Source organism: Carcharodon carcharias, chromosome 19, assembly GCF_017639515.1.
Source record: "Carcharodon carcharias isolate sCarCar2 chromosome 19, sCarCar2.pri, whole genome shotgun sequence".
Lineage (NCBI taxonomy): Eukaryota > Metazoa > Chordata > Chondrichthyes > Lamniformes > Lamnidae > Carcharodon > Carcharodon carcharias.
Genome location: NC_054485.1, coordinates 100,853,026 through 100,878,793, shown reverse-complemented (window position 1 = coordinate 100,878,793; position 25,768 = coordinate 100,853,026). Strand labels below are relative to the sequence as shown.

Here is a 25,768-nt window from a genome sequence, read left to right as displayed (position 1 = left end):
ACAGGTGTTGTGAGGTTGAGTCTGTGGCTGGGCAGTGCTTCTAGACTCCAGCTAATAATTAGTTATATTTTGCTCACCTCTGCATCCTGACATGCGATGGTGGGGTGTGTGCAGTGTTTGTACATAAACCGTAGTAAAATGATAGACTTTTTTCTTTAGCCCTTCTACTCAGCTTGTGTGTCTGGAGAGAGAGCCATATAAAACTGAGGGCAAACTGAACTGCCTCGGGTAGGGATGAATACCCCTCGTGCTCCAGATGCTAAGTGTGGATGCGCTGACCACCCCCCCCCCCCCCACCACCACCACCACCACCACCACCACCACCACCACCACCCCATTCGAGTTCCCTCTCCACACGGTTGGTCCGGTTGATCACTCCAAGAGGTGCACAGTGGATCGCACATTTCATTAGAATCACCCTGTCCCTTTAAACGGGCTCTCCCTCCCGTTCAGTGGGGTCCACTCGAGGACTGGAGCCGCTGCTCAAATGTGAGAGTAAGGGAGAGATACGTGGTCAAGCAGGGATTATTACTGGAGCCCTCGCCTATTTGAAGAGACTCCCCCTTTTAAGGGGCAGGACCTCACTATTTTACTTATATTTGCACAAATCTCTGCACTCCTTCAGTTTCCGGATTTCGGAACGTCTGGGGTGTCAGTCGCTTAGCCGTGGGCAGCTGTGCTTTCAGGTGCCTGGGCCCTGAGCTCTGGAAAGCACTCCTTACGTCTCTCCTTCTTCTAATTCACGTATTAACACTCTTTGAGCAAGCTCTTTGTTTGCCGGTCCTAACACTTCCTTGCCTGGCTCCCTATCAGATTTTGTTTGATCGCTCTTGTGAAGTGTCGTTGGGTGTTTTACTACCTTCAAGGTGCTATAATCGATCATTTTGAAGGACACATCAGAGCAGCAACAAGACTGATTGCCCAGGCGTTAAGGAGACGGGGTCATGATGACGCTTTGTAGTTTAGAACAAGTGGTTAAAAGGTGAACTTGCTGAGGTATATAAATGATTAACAGGTATCATTAGGGCGAACCTAGCAAATCAGGCCTGAGAGACTGGATGGAGTTTTTAAAAATTCTTTCATAGGATGTGGGCATTGTTGGCTGGGCCAGCACTTATTGCTCATCCCTAGTTGCCCTTCAGAAGGTGGTGGTGAGCTGCCTTCTTGAACCGCTGCAATCCATGTGCTGTAGGTACATCCACAGTGCTGTTAGGGAGGGAGTTCCAGGATTTTGACCCAGCGACAGTGAAGGAACGACAATATATTTCCAAGTCAGGATGGTGAGTGGCTTGGAGGGGAACTACCAGGTGGTGGTGTTCCCATCTCTCTGCTGTCCTTGTCCTTCTAGATGGTAGTGGTCGTGGGTTTGGAAGGTGCTGCCCCTAAGGAGCCTTGGTGAATTCCTGCAGTGCATCTTGCAGATGGTAAACACTGCTACTACTGTGCGTCGGTGGTGGAGGGAGCGAATGTTTGTGGATGGGGTGCTAATCAAGTGGGCTGCTTTGTCCTGGATGGTGTCAAGCTTCTTAAGTGTTGTAGGAACTGCACTCATCCAGGCAAATGGGGAGTATTCCATCACACTCCTGACTTGTTCCTTGTAGATGGTGGACAGGCTTTGGGGAATCAGGAGGTGAGTTACTCACTGCAGGATTTCTAGCCTCTGATCTGCTCTTGTAGCTGCAGTATTTATGTGGCTAGCCCAGTTCAAATTCTGGTCAATGGTAACCCCCAGGATAGTGAGGGATTCATCGATGATAATGCCATTGAACATCAAAGGGGCGATGGTTAGATTCTCTCTTGTTGGAGATGGTCATTGCAGTCGAAAGTAGTTGGAAATGATCTCCTTACCTAAATGTTGTGAATCATCTTCAGAGTCAGACCAAGGGGGTCAAAGACACTGATGTCATGTAAGACATTGATGCAGTTTGATGCACGGTTGGGTGCTGGGCTAGTTCAGTTCGAACACCAGAGGGACAGCCTCAACATGCCAATTGACCTTTCCTCATCCCTTGGCGCTTTCTTAACCCAAGTTGTTAGGTGATTGTCTGACTCTTGCAGAATGGAACACTGCCACCAGAAGGTGGAAACTGTATCTGCGCGCCGCTGGCAAGCTGAGCATTGACAGTCCATCCTTGTGACAACGCTGGGGAGCCGCTGCCTCTAAGTTAAGATTTATCCGAGTCATGGGCTTGGAATTGTGTTACTCACGTGTCGGTGCAGACTCGATGGGCTGAAGGGCCGGACTGGCTTTCCTAAAGGACTGGGAGCGTACAAGATGAGGTTTATAATGGCAATCCAGATGGTCACCATTACAAGCTAGATTACTGATGCTAGATTTTCGCTCTAGATATTATTTAATTAATTGAATTTAAATTCCCTGGCTACTGTGGTGGGATTTGACCTTGTGGCTCTGGGTTATCAGTCCCGGCCTCTGGATTACTAGTCCACTAGCGTAACCACTATGCTACCATTAGCCCCGTGCACTTGCAGCCATGTAGTTGAGATAAGACTTTAGGGTTGCTTAAACCAGTGGACTAACTGAGGTGCACCTGAGAGGAGGCAGAATTCGCTGAGGGTTTTTTTTCTGTATCCAGGGTGACAAGCGATTGTGTAATTCCTACACCTCCCCCCCCCCCCCCCCCCCCCCCAACAAATTTACCATCTGATTCATGCCGAGGTCAGGGTTTTACCCTCATAATGAAAGTGAGAGTCTGGATGTAGGAGTCGAAGACGATGCTGATCCCCTGTAGATATGGGTTCTGCGTGGGCTTCCCCCTTAGCATTGAACCCTGGCTGATTTTAGTCCCCTCCGGCCCTTGTGGCCTAGTGCCTTGACCAGAAGCCTGACTGAGATGGCCCAACCTCATGGCAGGCCAGGGATGGAGGCCTGAGGCTTTTGTGGCCGGTTTAACTTTGAGCATGGGACGCATGTACCAACTTGAGCTGGTTCGGCCAACCCTATGAATGGTTTTGCAGATCGCTATCAGGAAGCAGATAGCATCTGTGGCCCTGCCATCTCTTTCCCCCTCACCTCTGCCCTCCACGTGCGGTTTGAGTTCCCACGACAACCGTGGCCTGCTGGCTCAATGTGGGTTATTCATTTCTCAATTGCAGCTCAGCAGGTAGTGGGTTAAAATTGTTTCTCTCAGCAGTGCCTTGTTGAGGGTCACTCTGACAGTGACTGGGCTCTTTTTTTTATATAAATCTGAAGGCTTTTGACATCTTGCTGCGAGGAACACAGGTTCCCAGCGGGTTAAAATGAGTTTCCTGTCTGATCGGCTCTGGCTTCTCGTAAATCTGGCTCTGTAACCTTTTCTGGGATTTTGAGAGAACCGCCCTCTCCATTTTCTGCTTTGCTTTTGTAGTGTTTTTTTTGGGCTGTTTTGTGAGGCTTGGAATTCATTACCGACCAGCACAGTGTGTCCTCCTTTTATTGCATTCACAGGACCAAGAGGCTGGACTTGGACAGACACGAGCATACCCACACTCTCAGATGTGAAAAAAAAAACACCCCCTGCTCCTCCCTCTACCCACACACACGTACACACAACCCTTTGCAACGTTATACAAGCGTGAATGGCAGAAAGCCAAACTGCCTTCAAGGCTTGTGTGTGTGTGTTTTTTCCTCTCTCTCTCTTGAAGGCTCCCTGTTGAGCATTGCGCCCCAGTAAAATGGTTTTAACCTGGCTTTATATAAGTGTGTGTGTGTGTCAAGCCTTAGGAGTAGGCCGCTTAGATCCCAGATTTGTTTCAAAGGCTTCTGTAAGTTCCTTCAATTCTAACTTGAATCTGAAAGTACCTCCTGTCTTGCAAGTAAAAGCTGAGAATTAGCGAGGGCGAGAGAGAGTGAGAAAGAGAGAGAGAGAGGAGAAAGCGACTGTTAATCCCAGGAGAACTGAGGGCTGGGGCTTTTTGGACAGGTTTCAAAAGGGTGGGGGGTGGGGGGGGGGAGTTCAAAATTTTTGAATCCCAGTAAAAATCAGTAATAGCGGAGTTCCATTTTGAGATGTAGAAAACCAGTTTGGGCGAGTTTTACTGGTACACTTAATTTCCAAGTTTTACTGTGTTACTTTGTTTTTCTTTTGGGTGGACAGTGGAGCCAAGAAGACCTGCCTCTCAGGCGCTGTCACGAAACAGTACCTCCCACCTTCACAAATCCCATCTAAGGGAGCCCTTGCCTGGAGATGCCATCTTAATGGGTGTGCCCAAACTGGCAGTACACTCGCAGGTTTGCTGCATCCACATGAAACATTTAGTTGTCAAGACCCTGGGCGGGGGGAAACCACCTACCAGTTCTACCCCACCCGCTTTCGATTGCCACCACAAAAAAAACCCATCAGAATCGATTGGAAGGTATGGAAACTATAAATACATCGCTGCTTTTTCGTGACTCAATGTGTGAAATCTATGTGTGTTCACTTTTTTAAAAATTAAGTGTTGTAAGTCAATTATTAATTCATGCCAGTGACACAAGAATAGATAATTTCATATTATAAACATGAATACCATTGAAAAGGAAGATATTCTTTAAATGGAGAGACTGCAGAGTACTGAGGTACAGAGGGATCTGGGTGTCCTGGTGCATGAATCAAAAAGTTAGCATGCAGGTACAGTAAGTGATTAAGAAGGCAGTTGGAATGTTGACCTTCATTGCAGGAGGGGTAAAGTACCAAAGTGGGGAACTCTTGTTACAAATGTACAGGGCGTTGCTGAGATAGCATCCAGAGTACTGTAGAGTCCTGATGAAGAGTCGTACGGACTCGAAACGTTAACTCCCTCTCCCTCTCCACAGATGCTGTCAGACCTGCTGAGTTTTTCCAGCTGTTTTTGTTTTTGTTTCAGATTGCCACCTTCTGCAGCATTTTGCTTTTATCTGGAGTACTGTGTACAGTTTTACAATGACACTGTTACAGCTCCTTATGTTAGAGCTGCACTCATCCAGGAAACTAGAGAGCATTTCATCACACTCCTGACTTGTGCCTTGTAGGTGGTGGACAGGCTTTGGGGAGTCAGAAGGTGAGTTACTCTCCACAGAATTCTCGGCCTCTGACCTGCTCTTGAAGCCACAGTATTTATATGGCTAGTCTAGTTCAGTTTCTGGTCAATGGTGACCTCCAAGATGTTGATAGTGGGGGATTCAGTGATAGTAATGACATTGAACATCAAGGGGCGATGTTTGTATTCTTTCTTGTTGGAGATGGTCATTGCCTGGCACTTGTGTGGTGTGAATGTTACTTGTCAGCCCAAGCCTGGCTATTGTCCAGGTCTTGCTGCATTTGGTCATGGACTGCTTCAGTATCTGAGGAGTCACGAGTGGTACTGACCACTGTGCAATCATCAGTGAACACACCCACTTCTGACCTTACGATGGAGGGTAAATCATTGATGAAGCAGCTAAAGATGGTTGGGTCGAGGACATTCCCCTGAGGGACTCCTGCAGTGATGTTTTGGGACTGAGATGATTGACCTCCAACCACCACATCCATCTTCCTTTGGCTGGAGTCAGGTCCAGCACAGTGGAGAGTTTTCCCCCTGATTCCCATTGACTCCAATTTTGCTTGGGCTACTTGATGCCACATTCAGTCAAATGCGGCCTTGATGTCAAGGACAGTCACTCTCACCTCACCTCGGAAGTTCAGCTCTTTTGTCCATGTTTGAACCAAGGCTGCAGTGAGGTCAGGAGCTGAGTGGCCCTGGCAGAACCCAAACTGGGCTTCAGTGAGCAGGTAATAGCTGTGCAAGTGCCGCATGATGACCCCTTCCATCACTCGAGAGTAGCCTGATGGGGTGGTAATTGTCGGGATTGAATTGGCCCTGCTTTTTGTGGACTGGACATAGCTGGGCAATTTTCCACATTGTCGGGCAGATGCCAGTGTTGTGGTTGTACTGGAGCATGACGATGATCAGATCAGCTGGGGAGCAGGCTCGAGAGGCAGAATGACCTAATCCTGCTCCCATTTCTTATGTTCTTCCGATTTTACATACAGCAGAACACATCTTTGAACCAAAATCGTCACAATAATCTTCCTTTTGCGAAAGAAATGCTTGTCTTAACATCGATGCTAATCAAACAGAATCAGCAGTAACATCAGCCTTGCTTTATAAAACTATATTGTTGTAGCTCGCGCTTTATGACAAACTCATACTGTGCACATGGGGGTAGCTGGGCTGGTTGTGTGACGTGCAGGTGGTGGGGATGAGTGTTCTGGCCTGTGTTCTCATATGGCGTGGGCCATGGCAGTGTGGGTCATCGGGCATTTTGGAGTGACCCATGGACCACCCGGACGACACGCGCAGACCATCCTTTGAGAACCAGTGTTCTACTTGAGCCAAGGCACGATCCAGTGTGAATGTGGTGCGACACTGCCACCTACTGGTGGTGTCGCGCGTGACACGCAGATCATGTGATGGCGGTCTCGGAATTGATAGGTTCAGAGCAAGTCATCTGACATCATCCACTTGTGGGTGCATCAATAAAACTCACTATCGGCAGTCGTGTCCCCAGATTGGTTTAGAGTTAAAGGCAAGCCTCCAATGGATTTCCTGCTGCAGTAAGTGCATCACTCTGTAACTTGCTTGTATTTTCTGTCTGTCAATAAAGTCAAAGTGTTTGTTTATCTCTGGCACCCAACCTGCCCTCCTTTGCCTAGTATTGTAAAGAACATTGCAGTAAAGAAACAGGCCATTTGGCCCAAGTGGTCCATGCCAGTGTTTATGCTCCACATGTGATACCTCCTCTCACTCCTCCATCAGCGTATCCTTCTGTTCCTTTCTCCCTCGAGCCTTATCTAGCTTCCCCTTAAATGCCTCTATTTTATCTGCCTCAGCCCCCTCCGAGTTCCACATTCTCGCAACTCTCTGGGTGAATGAATTTCTCCTGAATTACCGGCTGGTTTTATTAGTGACTATCTTAGACTGATGACGTTTGATTTTGGACTCCCCTCCTCGCCCTCAGGAAGTGAGAATATCTTTACTACCTCTTAACGTATCAAACCCTTTTGTAATGTTGGAGCCCACTATTGGGTCACCCCTTGGGGCTCCTCCTTCCCGGAGGCAATAGCCCCAGCTTGCTCTTGTCTCTCCTGATGGTCATAGCCTGGCAGTTATAGTGCCACCCTTTGTAAATCTTTCTCTCGCTCTCTTTAATATGGAGACCAGAATTTGGGTGAACTCAGTCGATCTAACACACACCACAAGCTGTAGAGTTGGGGCATGGGCTGGGATTTTATCTGGTTCCGCACTCTTGTTTATCCTTTGCTACCCTCTCATTTTGTTTGTGTTAACTTGTTTACCCTCCATAGCTTTGAGCATTGGGAGCATCCTGTTTGTACCACGTAATGTTCTCACCGTGCCAGGGTCAGCACTACATACTGTGCAGAGAACTCACTGCTAGATGCCAACCTGAGGGAAGAGAGGACATCTTCGGACCTCAAGCGGAACCCCTCTTTTAACCCAGTGGATCCCCACCTCAGTGTAAGTTCTTGCTTTTGCTTTTTCTTTCCCTCGAGCGGAGTTGCCCCAGACCCCATGAGTTTTTCGCCAGGCAAGTTAGTTTAAAATTAGCCCCATACCTGCCCCCAGTATTTGTGCATGAAATTGAATTGTTACTTGGCTGATGATCTGGAGATCTCCTCTGTGGAGGTACCCAGAGTGGAGATATTTGTCCAGCATGGAGATCTCCTCTGTGGAGGCACCCGGAGTGGAGATATCTGTCCAGCACGGAGATCTCCTCTGTGGAGGCACCCAGAGTGGAGATATCTGTCCAGCACGGAGATATCTGTGGAGGCACCCGGAGTGGAGATATCTGTCCAGCACTGAGGTCTCTGTGGAGGCATCCGGAGTGGAGATATCTGTCCAGCACGGAGATCTCTGTGGAGGCATCCGGAGTGGAGATATCTGTCCAGCACGGAGATCTCTGTGGAGGCACCCAGAGTGGAGATGTTCTGAGTCATTGAATAACAAGGGGTTTGGTTGTACATGTTTAAACCAATTTTTTTCCCTCCTAAATAAATGTTCCGCATGTTCTCTTCTTGCAACGGATTTCTGTTTGTGTTTCTTCCTTGTTTTTTGTGACACGGTTTCTCTCTGCCTCTCTGTTTCCTGTAGCTACCGGCCCACCCCACCCCTTGCCAAACATCATGGAGGGTGGGCCTGTGGGGAAAAGTCCAAAGGCCAAAAGAAACAGGGCGTCAGTGAGCAAATCCAAAGCAAGAGCAAGCCGGGCTGGTGCCAAGACACGTCTGTGGGAAGGTCAGGATGTGTTGGCCCGGTGGACTGATGGCTTACTGTACCTGGGGAACATCCGGAAGGTGAGGGACAGTTTGGGTAACGCCAGGGCTGGAGTAGTGGGGCAACTCTCTGCCTCATCTCTCAGAGGCTCACGGTGACGATACTGGAACTGGAAGGTTATCCCTATTGGATAACTCTACGGGGAGGTGATGACCTAGTGATATTGTCACTGGACTAGTGATCCAGCTGCTCAGGGGGCCCGGGTTCAAACCCTGCCAGGGCAGATGGTGGAATTTGAATTCAATAAGAATCTGGAATTAAAAGTCCAATGATGACCATGAAACCATTGTCGATTATTGTAAATTCCCATCTGGTCCACTAATGTCCTTTGGGACATTATTAAGGACATGGAAGCCTGCCATCCTTACCTGGTCTGGCCAACATGTGACTCTAGTTCCATAGCAATGTGGTTGACTTTTAAATGCTGTCTGAACTAGGGATGGGTAAGCGATGCCCACATCCCATGAACGAATAATAAAAAAATGTTTTAAAAATTGGGAAAGGCAACTTCTTCTGGGAAAGCAAAGGGAGATGGAGATTGTGAAAGGCTATGCGAGGGCAGACGTAGTAAAGATAAGGGGAACATGACGAACGTAGTGATAATGTCACTGGACTAGTAGGCTAATGTGCTGGGGACACTGGTTGGGCATCATGGCAGCTGGTGAAATTTAAACTCCATTAGCAAAATCTGGAATTTTTTAAAAAAAACCTAAAAAAAACTAGCAATGGTGGCTATGAAACTATCGCTGTTGTAAAAACTAATGTCCTTTAGGGAAGGAAATCTGCCATCCTTACCCGGTCTGGCCTACATGTGACTCCAGACTCACTGCAATATGGTTGGCTCTTAACTGCCCTCCAGAATGGCTGAGCAAGCCACTCAGTTCAAGGGCAATTGGGGATGGGCAACAGATGCTGGCCTTGTCAGTGATGCCCACATCCCGTGGAATAATAAATAAAAGATTTTTCCATTCTGGGGGAATATATTTTTTTAAATAAATAAAAGATTTTTCCATTCTGGGGGAATATATTTTTTTTAAAAAGTCACCAAAGAAAGCTTCTTCTGAGGGGAAGCTAGACAGAGAGATGGTTACGATGGTAGATTAAGATGGGAGGAGGCTTGAGTGCAGCATAAACACCAGCATGGACTGGTCGGGCCGAATGGGCTGTTTCTCTGCTACACGCCCTGTTTAATCCAACGACTGTGGAGCAGCAACCCAGAATGGTTCTGAGCTCTGTGGCTGGACCAGGAGATCTCAGATCAGTGGGAGTTTGTGCTCAGAAAGGTGGTGTGGGCAAGGGTCAGAAAGCTGATCCCTCAGCACCAGGTTGCGAGGAAGGACTGGACAGAATTGGAAAGGAAGCAGCTGAGAGGTGACCTTGCGGAAGTACTTAAAGTAGCAGGCGGTTATGCCAAGGTAGAATGCAGAACATGGCTTCAAACTGAACCGCGAGAGCAAGACAACGGGCGGGGATTTTAAAAAAAAAATAATAAAAATGGGGACATGGTAAATTGAAGAGTGATCAGGACACGGACCGCACTGCGGGAAGGCTGATTTGGACTCTGTGGATTCCACATTACAGCGTCTCTCTTTCTCTTCCCTTCCATTTCTCCCCCCTCCCGGCTGTTTTAGGTGGAGCGGTGGAAGCAGATCTGTCTCGTTCGGTTTGAGGACAACTCTGAGTTCTGGGTGTTGTGGAAGGACATCTATCCCTGTGAGTATGAGTGTTCATTGTTTGATATTCAAGGACAGAAGGCAGTGGCGTCGTGGTGATGTCACTGGAATAGTAACCAGAGGCCCAGGCTCATGGTCTGGGGACACGGGTTCAAACCGCACCATGGCATTTAAATTCGATTAATAAATCTGGAATTATAAAGCGAGTCTCTATAATGGTGACCAAGAAACATCATCGATTGTCATAACCTGTCTAATGTCCTTTTAGGGAAGGAAATCTGCTGTCCTTACCTGGTCTGGCCTACATGTGACTCCAGACCCACAGTAATGTGGTTGACACTTAATTGCCCTCTGCAATGGCTGAGCACTCAGTTCGAGGGCAGTTAGGGGTGGGCAACGAATGCTGGCCCTGCCTGCGATGCCTACATCTCATGGAAGAATAAAGCAAAAAAACACAGTTGATCAACCGTCCTTCTTCCCCTGGCCCATTGTGATACCTTTCACTTGATGGTAGAATATACAGAACTAACTTTGAATGTTACTGAAAAGAGAGATGCTAAAGCTTTTCATTTTGCACTCATCAGGAATAAGAATATCAAACTATCACAACACTTTATCCTACAGGAGAAAAAGGGTTGACCTGTGGACTCTGACTGAAGCATTGCCATGGAGAACTGTAGGCTTCCCAAGCTCCCAGTTGGAGAGCCTATAGTTCCCTGTGGCTGAGGTTCTAGAGGAACATCGGAGAATTAGAGGCTCTACAGCTCGAGGACCCTGTAGTTCTTCGTTGTTACCTTCATGACAACACCTCAGTCGGAGTCCACTTGTCAATCAATCAGCACCCTTTCCCCCTGTGGTGTAAACTGTTGTGACCATTTGAAATTTGGCATTCTTGTGTTTGTCCTCGTGCGTCACTATAAAACAGTTATACACCCACCCTCACTATATCACTCTCAGTTATAACACAGTCTGTTATACACCCACCCTCACCATATCACTGTTATATCGCAGCCTGTTATACAAACACTCTCATTATATCACTTGGTTATAGCAAAGTTTATTATCGAATCATTAGAATGCTTATAGGACAGAAGGAGGCTATTGGGCCCTCCATGCCTGTGCTGGCTCTCTACAAGAGCATGTCAGCTAGTTCCACTTGCCTGCCTTTTCCCAGTCACTCTGCCTACTTTTTCTGTTCTGGTTGTTACAAATTTTCTCTGGAAGCAATGATTGAACTGCCTTCACCGCGCTTTCGGGCAGCGTGTACCAGATCCTAACCACCCACTGTGGAAAGGTTTTTTCCCCCATGTCACCTTTTGTTCTTTTGCCCTTCCTTCTCTTTAAATTGGTCTGTCTGGTTCTTGACCCTCCCGCCACCGGTAACATTTTCTCTTTATCAACTCGGTCCAGATCCCAAACCTCCTCTCAACGTTGTCCTTTCCTAACGAGAATACAGTCCCAGATTCTCCGATCCATCCACATAGCTGGAGTCGTCCCTCATCCCTGGAACTGTCCTCGTCAATCTTTTCTGCACCCTCTCTAAAGCCTTCTTCCTAAAGTGTGATGCCCAAATTTAGACACAGTGCTCCAGTTGAGATGGAACCAGCATTTTATATAACTTCCTGCTTTTGTACCCCATGCCCCTATTTCTCAAGCCCAGGATTCTGTAAACCTTACTAATCACTTTCTCAACCTGCGCTGCTGTCGTCAATGACTTACGCACATTACCCCCAGGTCCCTCAGCTCCTGCACCTCCTTTAGAAGTGTACCCTTTATTTTATATTGCCTCTCCTCATTCTTCCTACAAAAATCTATCACTTTACACTTCCCTACATCTGCCATGTGTCTGTTCATTTCACCAGCCTGTTTCATGTCCTCCTTGAAGTCTGTCCCATCCCCCTCACAGCTTACAGTACTTTCAAGTTTTGTGTCATCGGCAGATTTGAAATCGTGTCCTGCACATCTAAGATTGGGCCATTAGTGGGTCAAGAAATAAGTTTTCCTAATACCAACTCCTGGGGGGCCCCAATATATATCTTCCTCCAGTCCAAAAAGCAACCTTTCAATGCTACTGTCTGTTTCCTGTATCTCAACAAACTTCAGGTACGTGCTGCCGCTGTCCCTTTTATTCCATGGGCTTCACCTTTGCTGACCAGCCTATAATGTGGCACTTTATCAAACTCCTTTCTGGAAGTTTCTGTACACCACATCGACAGCATTACCCTCATCAACACTCCCTGCCTCATCAAAAAACTCAAGTCAGGTTAGTTAACATAATTTGCCCTTTAGAAAATCCATGCTGGCTTTTCTTCATTAATCCACAGTTGTCCAAGTGAGTGTTAACTTTGGAAAAAAAAACAAAAACAGAATTACCTGGAAAAACTCAGCAGGTCTGGCAGCATCGGCTGAGAAGAAAAGAGTTGACGTTTCGAGTCCTCATGACCCTTCCACAGAACTAGTGTTAACTTTGTCCCAGTTTATCATTTTTTTAATAAGTGTTCCCATCACCCAAGTTAAACTGACTGGCCTCTAGTTGCTGGGCTTATCCTTGCAGCCTTTTTGAACAAGGGCATAACATTTGCAATTCTCCAGTCCTCTGGCACCAACTGAATATCAGAGGATTGGAAAATTATGGCCAGTCATCATTGGGCTGGAAACATACTGAACCAGAAAACTCCCCTGAATCCATCTCGTACACTTTTTCCCCTCTTTGTCCTCAGCAATGTTACTATTCTGTTCTACATTAGGATAATTAATCCTTCCTTCCCTATTTTTTTTTTCTGGCCACTGTGTATCCAGGAATACTTAATATCCATTCTTGCCCTATTTTGAATCTTTGTTAACACAAGAGCAGGAGTAGGTCATTGGGCTCTTTGAGCCTGCTGTACCATTCGAAAAGATTATGGCTGATCTAGTTGTGATCGCAACTCCACCTTCCTGTCTGCTGCCACCCCCCCCCCCCCCCCCCCTCCTCCCCCAATTACCCTTCACTCCCTCATCCATCAAAATCCATCTAACTCAATCTGCAATAAATTCAATGACCCAGCCTCCACAGCTCGCTGGGCAATTGAGTTCCACAGATTAACGACCCTCTGAGACCCTTCCTCATCCTCCGTCTTAAAAGGGGAGACCTCTCATTCTTAAACCGTGCCCTCTAGTTCTAGTCTCTTCCCACATCCTCCTGGTATACATCCGATCAAGTCCCCTCGGGAGCTTTAGATGTTTCGATAAGATTACCTATCGTTCCTCTTAAACCCCTAATGAGTATAGGCCCATTATCAGCACGAGATCATGTTCTTACCTGGTCATCCATGCCTGGGGCTCGGCAACCTTATTTACCACGCTCTGTGTTCACATACATGCACCCTGAGCCTAATTTAGACCTTAGCCAAGTTATATGCTCATTCTCACTGCATCACTCCCTGTCACAACACAGTCTGCTGACCTCACCGTCTTGCCTCTTGGGACGTACCGCGATTTGAAACTGCTCTCTCTCTTCTGGTTCCAGCCGCCCTCCCCGGGACAGAACACATCTGCTGCCTCTGCAAAGAAGCCACCCCCAGCCAGGGCAATCGGATTATGAACTGCGCCAAGTGCAAGCAAGGTAAGGGGGCGGCTACCCAGGGCGCGCCCGGCCGACTGGATTGTTGATGGCTGAATGGTCTCCGTTAGTGTCGCTCGTGAATACAAAGCCCAGAATTGTTTCTGCTGGGTCACTCTGTCTCGTGCTCTATTTCTGTTTGTCCTTCGCTCCCTGTTGCCTGTTGCGTCTTGTTTGCCTGCTCGCTCCGTTGCTCGTGGTCTATCGCTATTATACACAGAATTTCCCCAAATGAGAATGGGTAATAACTTGTGTTTAAAACCATTGGGAAATAGTCTTGATAATTATAAAAGGTGAGCGTCACCTTGGCTCTCATGGTAGTTTTCGGGCTTGAGCTCATCACCCGGGCTGACCTTGCGGTACAGTCGGATGGTCTGCCGTTAGCTCCCTTGCATTTGCGCTCTGTGATGTGAGATGCCCGAACCGAGGCTGCGCCTGTCTGCTCACGGATATGCTGAGGGTCCCGGGCCTTTAGTTGAAGAAGACCGGGAAGATGACGTTTCCCCTCTTAACTTGGGCCACCACAAATGAGTGAGCTGACCCCCCCCCCCCCGGCACCTCATTTCTGCTTGTGGGCTCTTGCTGTGCAGCGCGTGCCATCTACAAGATGCACTGCAGGAATTCGCCAAGACTCTTTAGACAGCATCTTCCAAACTCATGACTGCTACCATCCTAGAAGGACAAGGGCAGCAGATAGATGGGAGCACCACCGCCTGGAAGTTCCCCTCCAAGCCGCTCACCATCCTGACTTGGAAAATATACCGGTCGTTCCTTCACTGTCGCTGGGTCAAAATCCTGGAACTCCCTCCCTAACAGCGCGGTGGGCGTACCCACACCACGTGGACTGCAGCGGTTCTAGGAGGCGGCTCACCACCACCACCTCAAGGGGCAGTTAGGGATGGGCAATAAATGCTGGCCTAGCAATGAATTTTTTAAAATGTCGTGCTCGTAGTTGCTCTCTTTAAGCATAAAGGTCAGCAAGCACCAAACTAATGAAACTGTGAAGGGAGACAATGTGGCTAATGTGTTTGGTTTTGCTGATGCACACACTACATGACATCGTTTAGTTTCTTGGAGCTAAGTAGAGCTAAATAAATGGAGCTATTATCGGGATTGGACAGGAAGCAATAAGACGCCCAATCAAATGTTCATTTGCTGAGTTTTGTTGTGGCTGTGTTTTGTTTTCAATTTGCCTGTGTCCAGTGGGGGTTCCACCAGGATCAGTGTTGGGTCCCTTGCTGTTGGTGGTACATACAAATGATTTAGACTTGAATGTAGCAGGGTTGATCGGTAAGTTTGCGGATGACTCAAGTTGTTAGGGTGGTAAATAGTGAGGAGGATAGCCTTAGCTTACAGGAGGATATAGACGGGCCGACCAGTGGCAAATGGAATTTTAATCCGGATAAGTGTGAGGTGATGCACTTGGGCAGGACAAACAAGGCACGGGAATACACGATGAATGGTAGGATCCTGGGAAGTACCGAGGATCAGAGGGACCTTGGTGCACGTTTCCACCGGTCCCTTAAGGTAGCGGAACATGTAGATAAGGTGGTTAAGAAGGCATATGGGATACTTACCTTTATTAGTCGAGGCATAGAATATAAGAGCAAGGAGGTTATGCTGGAACTGTATAAAACACTGGTTAGGCCACAGCATGAGTATTGCGCGCAGTTCTGGAATCCGCATTATAGGAAGGATGTGATTTCACTAGAGAGAGTGCAGAGGAGATTTACCAGGATGTTGCCTGGGCTGGAGAGTTTTAGTTATGAGGAGAGGTTGGATAGACTGGGGTTATTTTAGACTGGGGTTATTTTCTTGGAGCAGAGGAGATTAAGGGGGGACATGATTGAGGTGTATAAAATTGAAGGGCATAGATAGGATGGACAGGAAGGAACTTTTCCTCTTGGTGGAAGGATCAATAACCAGGGGGCATAGATTTAAGGTAAGGAGCAGGAGGTTTAGAGGGGATGTGAGGAAGAATTTTTTCTCTCACACTGTGGTGGGAATCTGGAACTCACTGCCTGAAAGGGTGGTCGAGGCAGAAACCCTCATAACACTTAACTAGTATTTGAATGTGCACTTGCGATGCCATGGCATACAAGGCTATGGGTCTAGTGCTGGAAAATGGGATTAGAATAGTTAGGTACATGTTTGACCAGCACAGACTCGATGGGCCGAAGGGCCTTTTTCTGCTTGTAGACCTCTGTGACTCAAATGCTGGGATTTTAGCAGAGTCCTGATTGGTAATACTCTATAGATAGGCAGGAAGCAAAGAGAGAATTTCTATTTATATAGAAGCTTTCATGACCACCGGACATCTCAAAGCACCTTACAGCCAGTGAAGTACTGTTTGAAGTGCTGTTATTGTTAACATATAGGAATCGCAGCAGCTATTTTGCGCACAGCAAGCTCCCACAAAAAGCAGTGGGATAATGCCCAGATAATCTGTTTTCGCGATGTTGATTGAGGAAGAAATATTGACCAGCACAATAGGGATAACTCTACCCCTCTAACTCTGCAACGGTACCATGGGATCTCGATGGCCATCCAAGAGAACAAATGGGGCTCGGAAATCCCTCAGTCCTACACTAGGAGTGTCAGCCTAGAATTGAGTCTCTGTAGTGGGACTTCTTTTCTATTGGTTCATGGGGTGTGGACGTTGCTGGCTAGGCCAGCATTTATTGCCCAACCCTAATTGCCTGTGTTCAGGAGGCAGTTAAGAGTCAACCACGTTGGCCTGGAATCACATGTAGGCCAGGTAAGGAGGTAGATTTCCTTCCCTAAAGGACATTAGTGAACCAGATGTTTTTTTTTTTAACAACAATCTGCAAAGGTTTTGTGGTCATCATCAGATTTGAACCCACGACCTCTGACTCCAAAGGTGGGAGTGCTACCCACTGAGCTATAGCTGGTATGGAATCATTTGCTATGATGTGAACCACTTTTGTTTTCTTGCTGTTAGGGTACCATCAGGAATGCCATGCCCCCAAGATCGAGGCTGATGGCGGAATCCTGCCCTCTTGGATTTGCCGTGCGTGTATCTTTGCTGTAGCCACCAAGGTAAGATCGGTGATGCTCATTGGCTTCGGTAACCTTGGTGCCGGAGAGGGGCCGGCACCTTTGGCGTTGTCAGTAAAAGGAGGTTAATGCTTTGCCTTGGGTCCGTTTCTGATCAGCCACACTTGTCGTGAAGGTCCTTTCAGTGGATCGGTGCCTTAAGACAGGGCCTTGTATCCCAGAATTGGCCCGTGTTTGGAGCCATAGCCAGGCTCCATGCCAATCTGACCGTTGAATCAGGATTTGGCAGCGATTGTGACCTGCTTCGTGCATATTTCCCTGTGCTCCTGGCAGAGTTTCCTCCAACAGAAATTCAAGTTCCACCACTGCCCCAGCGCTCAGAGACCCCTCTACGAGTGCGGGCACAGTAAGCACCGATAGGCTGTTTAACATTGTGGGGATCACAGTGGAGGGCAAGCCAGCCCTCGCCTCATGTCCACGTCTGGACACTTTCCAGCAAGAGGCCACCTTGCAGGTACCAAGACTTGATTTGATACTTGCTTCTCCGTAACCTGGTGACCCTGAGCTTGGTGTAGCCCTGTCACTGCACCTGTCCACTGACGTTCCTGGTTTCCACTTACATGTAGGTTAATTGGTGCCGTTAGGAATTGTCACTGGGGGATGGATTCTCACTCATCTATTTTACAATCCTGACATACTAGCAAGGCACTCCAAGAACAACATAGCCCCGCTTCACATTCCTTCCCAAATTTGGATCCAGTGGATTTTTTTGGCTGTTGTTGGGAGTAAATGGGAAGGATTTTGAATGGGAAATCTCGCCAAAGGAATAAACGAGAAGAGGCTTTCATCCTTGGGAATTCTGGTGAGAGGGTGTGAAGCAGGAAGAGAGCTGAGTCTAGACTGGAGTGAGTGGGAAGAAACAACTGATGGGGGGAGAATGGGAAGGGGCTCCAAGCTGCTTGGATCCCCAGTAATGGAATTGAAGGGGATTTAGTCCATTTTTCTTGGAAGAGAATGGGTTTACCCGCGTAAATGGGAACGAATGGATGGCGATTGAATCCATTGGGGTTTCTGCCTGAAGGGACTGATTCACATCTGCTGGGTCTCGGAGTGAGATTGGATTGGAGGGAAGCGGATTGGCTGCGGAGAGCCGTGTGGGAGAGGTTGCTGGTCATCCCGTGCGTGCTTAAGTTATAAATGTTTATACGCGCGTGTGTGCTTCATCTTTCCGTCAGAAAGGAGGTGCCTTAAAGAAGGGACCGTATGCCAAAGCCATGCAGTCCATGAAACGGGTGCTTCCCTATCAGCTCAAGTCACTCGAGTGGGACCCCCAGCATCTCACCAATCAGCAGCAATGCTACTGCTACTGCGGAGGCCCTGGAGAGTAAGTATTCCATCGACCTCACCTGCTTACTTCATCCTTCTCTCTGTCTCTGTCTCTCTCTCTCTGGTGTAAGAAATTGGAGCAGGAGTGGGCCACATGCCTCCTCAAGCCTGCTTCGCTTTCAGTATTATGGCTGACCACCTCCTCCCACCTCGGTTCCCCATCCGCTTCCCTTTAGCCCTGATTCTCCCCAAGGCCTTGATTCCTGTCACGGGCTCGGTTTCCTGAACGCTAGTCGCTTCCTGTTACCTCGCCCGACATTCCTCACGTGTTGAGCCTAGAGTTTGAGAGTAAGCTGGTTACATCCACCACCAAGACCGACCCTTACATAATATAACATCTACATGCTCACACTGGCGGGGGAGCGTCACTGGTAAATAAAGGGTTTTGGTAAAGTAAATAAGGAGAAATTGTTTCCAGTTTTAGGAGGGTTGGTAACCAGAGGACACAGAGTTAAGACAATTGGCCAAAGCACCAGAGGGGAGATGAGAATGTTTTTTAAATACATCGTGATGTTGTGATCTGGAATGCATTGCTTGAAAGGGCAATGGAAATGGGGTCAAAAGCAACCTTCAAAAAGAGAATTGAATAACTGGGGCTGAAGGAAGACTTTGCTAGAGTGGGGGAAAGAGTAGAGGAAGTAGGACTAATTGGATAGTTCTTACAAAGAGCTGGCACAGGTACAATGGACCGAATGGCCTCCTTCTGTGCGTTAGAATTCTATGATTCTGTGCTAATTAGCACCAAGAATCCCAGCTCTTTTTTTGATGTCCTCATATTTGAGGTACAGTCCAGCAAACCTAACAAAACAACACTACGTTTTTACTAAAGAATTCTGTGTTCCATTAATAGCTGGCTGGTGGGCCGTTCCTCTGTGGAGTGAGGTGGGATCGTGGGTCCCCATGGATAAAAGCAGACAATGCTGGAAATACTCTGCGGGTCTGGCAGCAGCTGTGGAGAGAGAAAAAAAGTTAATGCCATGACCTTTCTTCTGAACTGGAAAATAATAAAGATATCCTCAGATTTTGAGCCAGAACAGGGGCAGGGAAAAGGTGCTGGTGGTGGTGTTGGGGGTGGAGGGGTGTTGGGGGTGGAGGAGTGGAGAACGAGCAGAAGAGACAGTGTGGAGAGCAGGAACAGCAAAGGGACGATGGTGCAAGGTAACGGGGGATGGTAATGGAACAAGTGAAGAAAACAAAAGATGGGCCTAGAGGGGGCGCTGTCTGAGGAAGATTTGAATGATTTGCCGAATCGAACGGCTGGACTGTGTGTGTCAAGTCTGGAGGCTGTAAACTGCTGGGGATTCTCTGGGAGCTGGGTTGGCTCTAGGACGATGTACCTGGAGTTGGGAGCTTGTAGCCCAGTACGCCAGGTTCAACAGATCAAGCAGCCTGGCTCATTGACTGAAGCAGGAGACTTTAGACCTGCCATTGAAAGAAGGCAGGGAACAGCGTGAGCACTGGAATAGGAGGATGCCATTTTGTCCCCCCTATTCCCCCCCCACCCCAAGCCTGTTTAGCTATTCAGTGAGAACATGACTGACCTGTGGCCTATACACCGTTTCCCCCATATCCTTAAAGACCTTTGGATAAGAATCTATCAATCTAAAGTTTAAAATGAATAATTGATCTAGGATCAATTGCCATTTCTGAAAGGGAGTTTCAAACTTTGACCACCCCTTTGTGTGAGGAAGTGTTTCCTAATTCCACTCCTAATTTCTAATTTTTTTGAACCAAGCTCTTTAGCCCTAGACTCCCCAGCCAATGGAAGTAGTTTCTCTCTCTCTATCCTATCTACTGTCCTTAATGTCTTGAAAATTTTGATCAAATCACCCCTTAACCTCCTAAAATCCAGGAAACGCAACCCTGCTTTGTGTAATTTAACCCTTTGGTCCAGGTATCACCCTGTAAATCTAAGCTGTGCTCCCTCCCAGGCCAACATACCCTTCCTAAGGTGTGGTGCTCAGAACTGCTCATGGTGACTCCAGGCGTGGTTTAACCAGAGCTTTGTATAGCTGAAGCATGACTTCTACCTTCTTGTATTCTAGTCCTCTAGATATAAGGGCCAGTATTTCATTAGGCTATTTGAGTATTTTTGTACCGGCTCATGATGTTTAAATGATCTGCGTACCTGGCCGCCCCAAGTCTCTTTGAGCCACCACTTTCTAGCTTTACGTCATTTAGACGAACTTAGGGACAGAATTGCCCGTCAACCCTACCCCAAGCTCACGATGCCTGGAGGAATCCTGACCAGATACTTGCAACCCCACTCCCCCAAGCGGTGTGCAAACTGACTGCCTGCGTTCTCCATGTTACACACAGTGACTCCACTCCACACAGTACCTAGTTGGCTGCACAGTGCTTTGGGGTGTCCCGAGATGGTGACAGATGCTGTATAACCCCAAATTCTTTCTTCCGTAAGGTGGAATCTGAAGATGCTGCAATGTTGTCGGTGTCAGCACTGGTTCCACGAGGCCTGTACCCAGTGCCTGAGCAAGCCGCTACTCTACGGGGACAGGTGAGTTCGCTGGGCTGAGTTGCTGTGCCCACTTTTTGTTTTATACCTGTAATGTTCGGTGCTGCAAAGCCTGTGTCCTTTTTGCCTCTGTCGATGAGGATGTTTACAGACTGCTGATGAGATAAAGCCACCAATGTAGAAGGCTCTTGACCCATTTGATCCCCACTTTCTAGAGCACTCATCTTTCCATCACAGCGCAGTTTACTACTTGCTGCCCTTGATCATCTCTCTGATGTTCTTGACATCTTCCTGGAGGTTTCTCTTTCCGCCCTGACCCTGTGTGCCTGAAGTGTTGCTACAGGTTTACATCTTCTGTCACATTCAGTATCTTCTGCATCTCCTGTATAAAGCTTCCTTTGGGACTGGAGGGTTCTTACTGAGCCGGTTATTAGAGATTGGAAGCGTATAGGCTATTCAGCCCAAGTAGCCAGCGTCTCCATATTCTGCCTGGGTCATGGACTGTACCCCATCTATAGATTCAACTGTGGGGTCCCCTCCTCCAACAGATCAAGAACAGCCATGGACTCTTAACCCATCTGTAGGCTGCCCTGAGGTAGCTGCTCTCAGACACTCATGTAGACTCCTTGCTCCCTGTAGAACAACCTTGGCGAGAATTATTCCTAAACGCTCCCAAATATTACCAACCAAAACTCAAAATGATTTCCCTCTATATTCACACCCCCCCCCCCCCAGTAACTGCCCTCCCCTCCCACCTGAGCTGATTCTCTCTAACAAAAATCCATTTTCCCTGCTTGTATCCTCAATACCTGTTACATCCACTCACAACCAAACATTCTTCAAACTTTGCTCTATTTTCCCACTGCTTTCGGAGGGAAAATAGTGTATTAGACGAACTTTGACCTCTTGTCAAAGGGCACTGGTTTTTGGAGTCAGTTTCCATAGTTACCGGTCACCCCGAATCTCACTCAAGCCTCTGTTCTTATGATAGACTGTTAAGCACTTATAATCTAAGCCTGTATTCCCACGGCAGCACTGAGGGAGTGCTGCACTGTTGGAGGTTGGGAACGAGGGCAAAGTGGTTATTCTGAGGCTGGAGTCACTCAGAGGCTTGAATTAATGATTTGTAGACATGGGGCGGAGTTTTATGGCACCGCTGCGGCGCCGTCAAATGCACCGAGCTGTTCAGAAGTCCATCGACTTCGGCGGGACTGTAAAATGCTGCTGGTGTAAAAGTCTACCCATGAATTCAAATCCTAATACAGCAGCTTGGGGGAGTTTAAATCCAGTTAACTAAAATAAATCTGGAATAAGTGGCTGGTATCCGTAATGGTGACCGCAAAACTGCTGGATTGTGTTAAAATGCATCTGATGCCCTTTAGGGAAGGAAATCTCCCATCCTTACCTGGTCTGGCCTACACGTGACTCCAGAGCCACAGCTACGTGGTTGACTCTTAACTGCTCTCTGGAATGGTCTAGCTAGACACTCTGCTGTATTCAAGAAGGTGGTTCACCGCTGCCTTCTCAGAGTCACATTGCCGGTGACGCGCTCGTCCGTGACTGGATAAAATATTTAAAATAAAAGGTGGCTGCCATTTAGATGAAACATCGAACCAAGGCCCTGCCTGCTTTCTCGGGTGGATGTGAAAGATCCCACAGAAGGTTTCGCAGGAGAGCAGGTGAGCTCTCCCTGGTGTACTGGCCAGTATTTACCCCTCAATCAACTTCACCTTTTAAAAAAAAAAACTAAATTCAGATGATCAGGTCATTATCACGTTTTGATCTAAATGTCTGATCCAAAGGTCTGCACCTCGACCTGTGCAGTGCTCCCTGTGCACAAACTGGCTGCTGTGTTTCCTACATTGCAACAGTGACTATATTTTAAGGGTATTTCATTGGCTTTGTGAAGCCCTGTGGTTGTGTCAACCGAGACAAAACTTATATTAGTAGGCCGATTTAACTGTGAAGATGGGGAATTGTATACCTGCTGCCTGCCATATTAATAAAACCAACAAGTGATTTATCTTTGGCTTCCCAGCCTATAAAATGTGGATTAATCTAGTCGGATGATCCAACTTTGACTATTGAGGTTACCTTTAATTCTACCTCCACCCTGTCCCATCAAACACTCCCAGGGCAGGTACAGCACGGGTTAGATACAGAGTAAAGCTCTCTCTACACTGTTCCCATCAAACACTCCCAGGACAGGTACAGCACAAAGTTAGATACAGAGTGAAGCTCCCTCTACACCGTCCCATCAAACACTCCCAGGGTAGGTACAGTACAGGTTAGATACAGAGTGAAGCTCCCTCCACACATCCCAGGCCCTCTTCAAGTCAATGTAGTTGCCTTGTTATGTAAATAGTTGTGATGCTTTGTGCTCTGCGCTCAAAAGCTGGTTTCAAACTGCATAAAGCGTTGCTGATTTAATATTTGGCCTTCTGTTGTATTTGTAGATTTTACTTATTCATGTGCTGTGTCTGTACTGGTGGTGCAGAGTTTGTGAAGCGACTACCGCTGGAGTGGTAAGTACAGTGTCCTTAACGACAATGTGTGTGTCTTTATAAAAGACCAGTCACACACTGGTAACCACTGGCAATCACACCTTAAGAAGGACAGATTGAAGGGAGAGCAGTGTAGGTTTACCAGAATAATGCGTGAGTTAAATTACAAGGAGAGATTAAACAAACTAGGGCTGTATTTCCTGGAGTTTAGAAGGTTAAGGAATTATTTAATTGTAATTTTCAAGATAGTAAGGAGGAGAGGCGCTAGATTGGGAGAAGCTATTTCCATTGACTGGGGAGGTTGGGGTGTGGCCTAAAAGTTAGAACCAAACCTTTCAAGACCAGAGTTAGGAAACGCTTCTATAGACACAGGGTCAACAGAAGTTTGGAACTGTCTCCTGCAGATGTCAGGTGATGCGAGATCAGTTGTTAATATCACATCTGCGTTTGATTTCTTTGTTACCCAATACCATAAGGTGGGGTTGGGACAAAGTGCTAGATGGAGCTAGCTTGCAGTTCAGCCATGGTCCATTCAATGCTTGTAATGGCTCGAGGGGCTAAATGGCCTCCACTTGATCCTATGTAAGTTGCAGAGGTAAATCTTGCCTCTTGCTGACTTTGCTGCTTTCATGTTGCTGTTCCCACTGATACTGTGTTGAAGAAAAGCCATTGTAGATTGCCTGTGCAGCAGTGAGAGACGACACAAACTCGAGGCTATATTGTACCTTTACGGCAGGAAAACACCTCAAAGGCACAGTTAGCGGCAAATGCGGATAACATTTTTGACCAAACGGGTAGTGACAAAAGCAGACTTTTCAGCCTTGGGGCAGCAACAGAAGCGGAATCAAATTTTAAAAGAAAATATTGCGCTCGAGACCCGGGTGTCACTGGCAAAGCTGGAATTTATTGACTCTCTCCCTTGTCACCCCGGGAATGCCATGGTGGTGAACCCGAGTCTAATAACCAAATGGCTTCGCTCGATCGCTTCAGAGGGCAGTTAAGGGACTGGAGTCATGTGTAGGCCCAGACCGGGTAAGGACAGCAGGTTTCCTTCCCTTTCCGGAGAGACGTTAGCTAGCTGGTTGGATTTCTGTGGTGATCCGGCAGCAGGGCCACTTTTACTGAGACCAACTTTTTATTTCTAGATTTTGTTTCCTTTTTTAAACCGAACTCGAAGTCTTGAATCGCCCTCAATTCTGGACCTGGGCCTCTGCATTAGTAGCCACGCAGCATAGTCACTGCGCTACCCTATTCACTGACTTTCACTTCATATCTATGTAGGGCTACACAGAAACAGCCCATTCAGCTCAACAGCTCCATGCTGGTGTTTCTGCTCCATGTGAGTCCCTGCCCGCCCTTCTCTACCTCACCCTATCAGCACATCCCCTTCCTTTCTCCATGTGTTTATCCAGCTTCCCCTTAATGCATCTGTTTTAATCACCTCAACTACTTCTCAATGTTCAGTTGTGGAGTAAGCTCCGCAACTGTCTGGGTAAAGACGTTTCTCCTGAATTCCCTGTTGGATTTATCGCTGACTGTCTTATATTTATGGTGCCTAGTTTTCAACTCGCCCAAAAGTGAAAACGTCTCTTGTCTCTGCCTCTATTGAACCCCTTCATAGGTTTAAAATAAAGACTGACTTGCATTTATATAGCTCTTCCCATGACCACCGGATGTCTGAAAAGTATTTTACAACCAATGAAGCACTTTTTGAAGCCTAGTCACTGTTGCAGTGTAGGAAATGTGGCAGCCAATTTGTGCACAGCAAGCTCCCACGAACAGCAACGTGGTAATGACCTGTTTTAGCGATGTTGGTTGAGGGATGAATATTGCCCAGGACATTGGGGGTAACTTCCCTGCTCTTCTTCCAAGTAGTGCCATGGGATCTTTAACATCTACCCAAATAGGCAAATGGGGCCTTGATTTAGCATCTCATTAAAGCATCTATCAGGTGTTATGATATGGCAGGTGGTATGCCAGGCTGACAAAATCCACGAGGGAAACTTGACCACGCTATCACAATTTTTATTTATTACAAGGTGGTTTGTGCACTGAAGTCAGAAGTAGTGTCCACTACCACCTTCAGAGATTTTAAAGATTAAATTAGAACATTTATTAACAAAAGAACAAACTTAAACACACACAAGTTTACAGTTACACAGTTATAACAGTTCCCAAAATTTCCGCTTAACCAGACTCCCAACTACACACCCCCTTTAAGGCAACAGTCTAATAGATTCCAAATTTATAAAGTCATCCAGCAATTTTACCACAGGCACCCACTGGACAATGGACTTCCAAAGGCTTTTAATACAACTTTGGTTGAACAGCAAACTTCTGCAGGATGGCTGCAGACTTTTCTCTCCCCAAGTTTTACACAGTCACCTTTCTAGATCTCTCTCAGCCACACCTCACCCAACCTTCCATTTTCTTCAAATATATTTTATCCCTTTGATTTGTAAATCCCATTGTTTCCACTTGTCTTTAGAAGTTACTTTACCCAGAGTGTAAATATCTTTCATGTTCTCATGGCCAGCATTTTTGGGGAAAAATCAGTGTGATAACCTTGCCTTAAGATTTTTGCAACTGGTAAAATAAATGTCATGTCCCTTTTGAAAATCAAACACCTTTCCCACTCATTTAAAAATGCAAATTTCATTCACACTATCTGTTGGCCTCAACCTAGCTTTACCCGTCTCCTTTTCAAACTCCTGTTTTATACTTCACTTCTTTTTCTTTGGTAAATTAAACCTTCCAGTCTAATCATCTCTAGTTTAATTAACTTAGCCACACACAAGCCTGCTTTAAAATGTCCCACAATAAT

The 25,768-nt window shown here is 47.0% G+C and overlaps 1 protein-coding gene across 2 annotated transcripts in view; it reads left to right on the top strand.

Annotated features, from left to right (window-relative positions):
• The window catches only part of LOC121292012 (PHD finger protein 1-like), a 46,644-nt gene that overhangs the window by 4,255 nt on the left and 16,621 nt on the right, over positions 1 to 25,768 (top strand). For both annotated transcript variants that reach the window (XM_041213752.1, XM_041213753.1), the window contains 8 exons: positions 7,302 to 7,473; positions 8,107 to 8,309; positions 9,921 to 10,002; positions 13,471 to 13,566; positions 16,526 to 16,623; positions 17,817 to 17,965; positions 20,387 to 20,482; positions 22,897 to 22,965. In XM_041213752.1, the coding sequence (XP_041069686.1) occupies positions 8,139 to 8,309; positions 9,921 to 10,002; positions 13,471 to 13,566; positions 16,526 to 16,623; positions 17,817 to 17,965; positions 20,387 to 20,482; positions 22,897 to 22,965 (761 nt within the window). In that variant the 5' untranslated portion in view covers positions 7,302 to 7,473; positions 8,107 to 8,138. The remainder of the gene's footprint in view (positions 1 to 7,301; positions 7,474 to 8,106; positions 8,310 to 9,920; positions 10,003 to 13,470; positions 13,567 to 16,525; positions 16,624 to 17,816; positions 17,966 to 20,386; positions 20,483 to 22,896; positions 22,966 to 25,768) is intronic.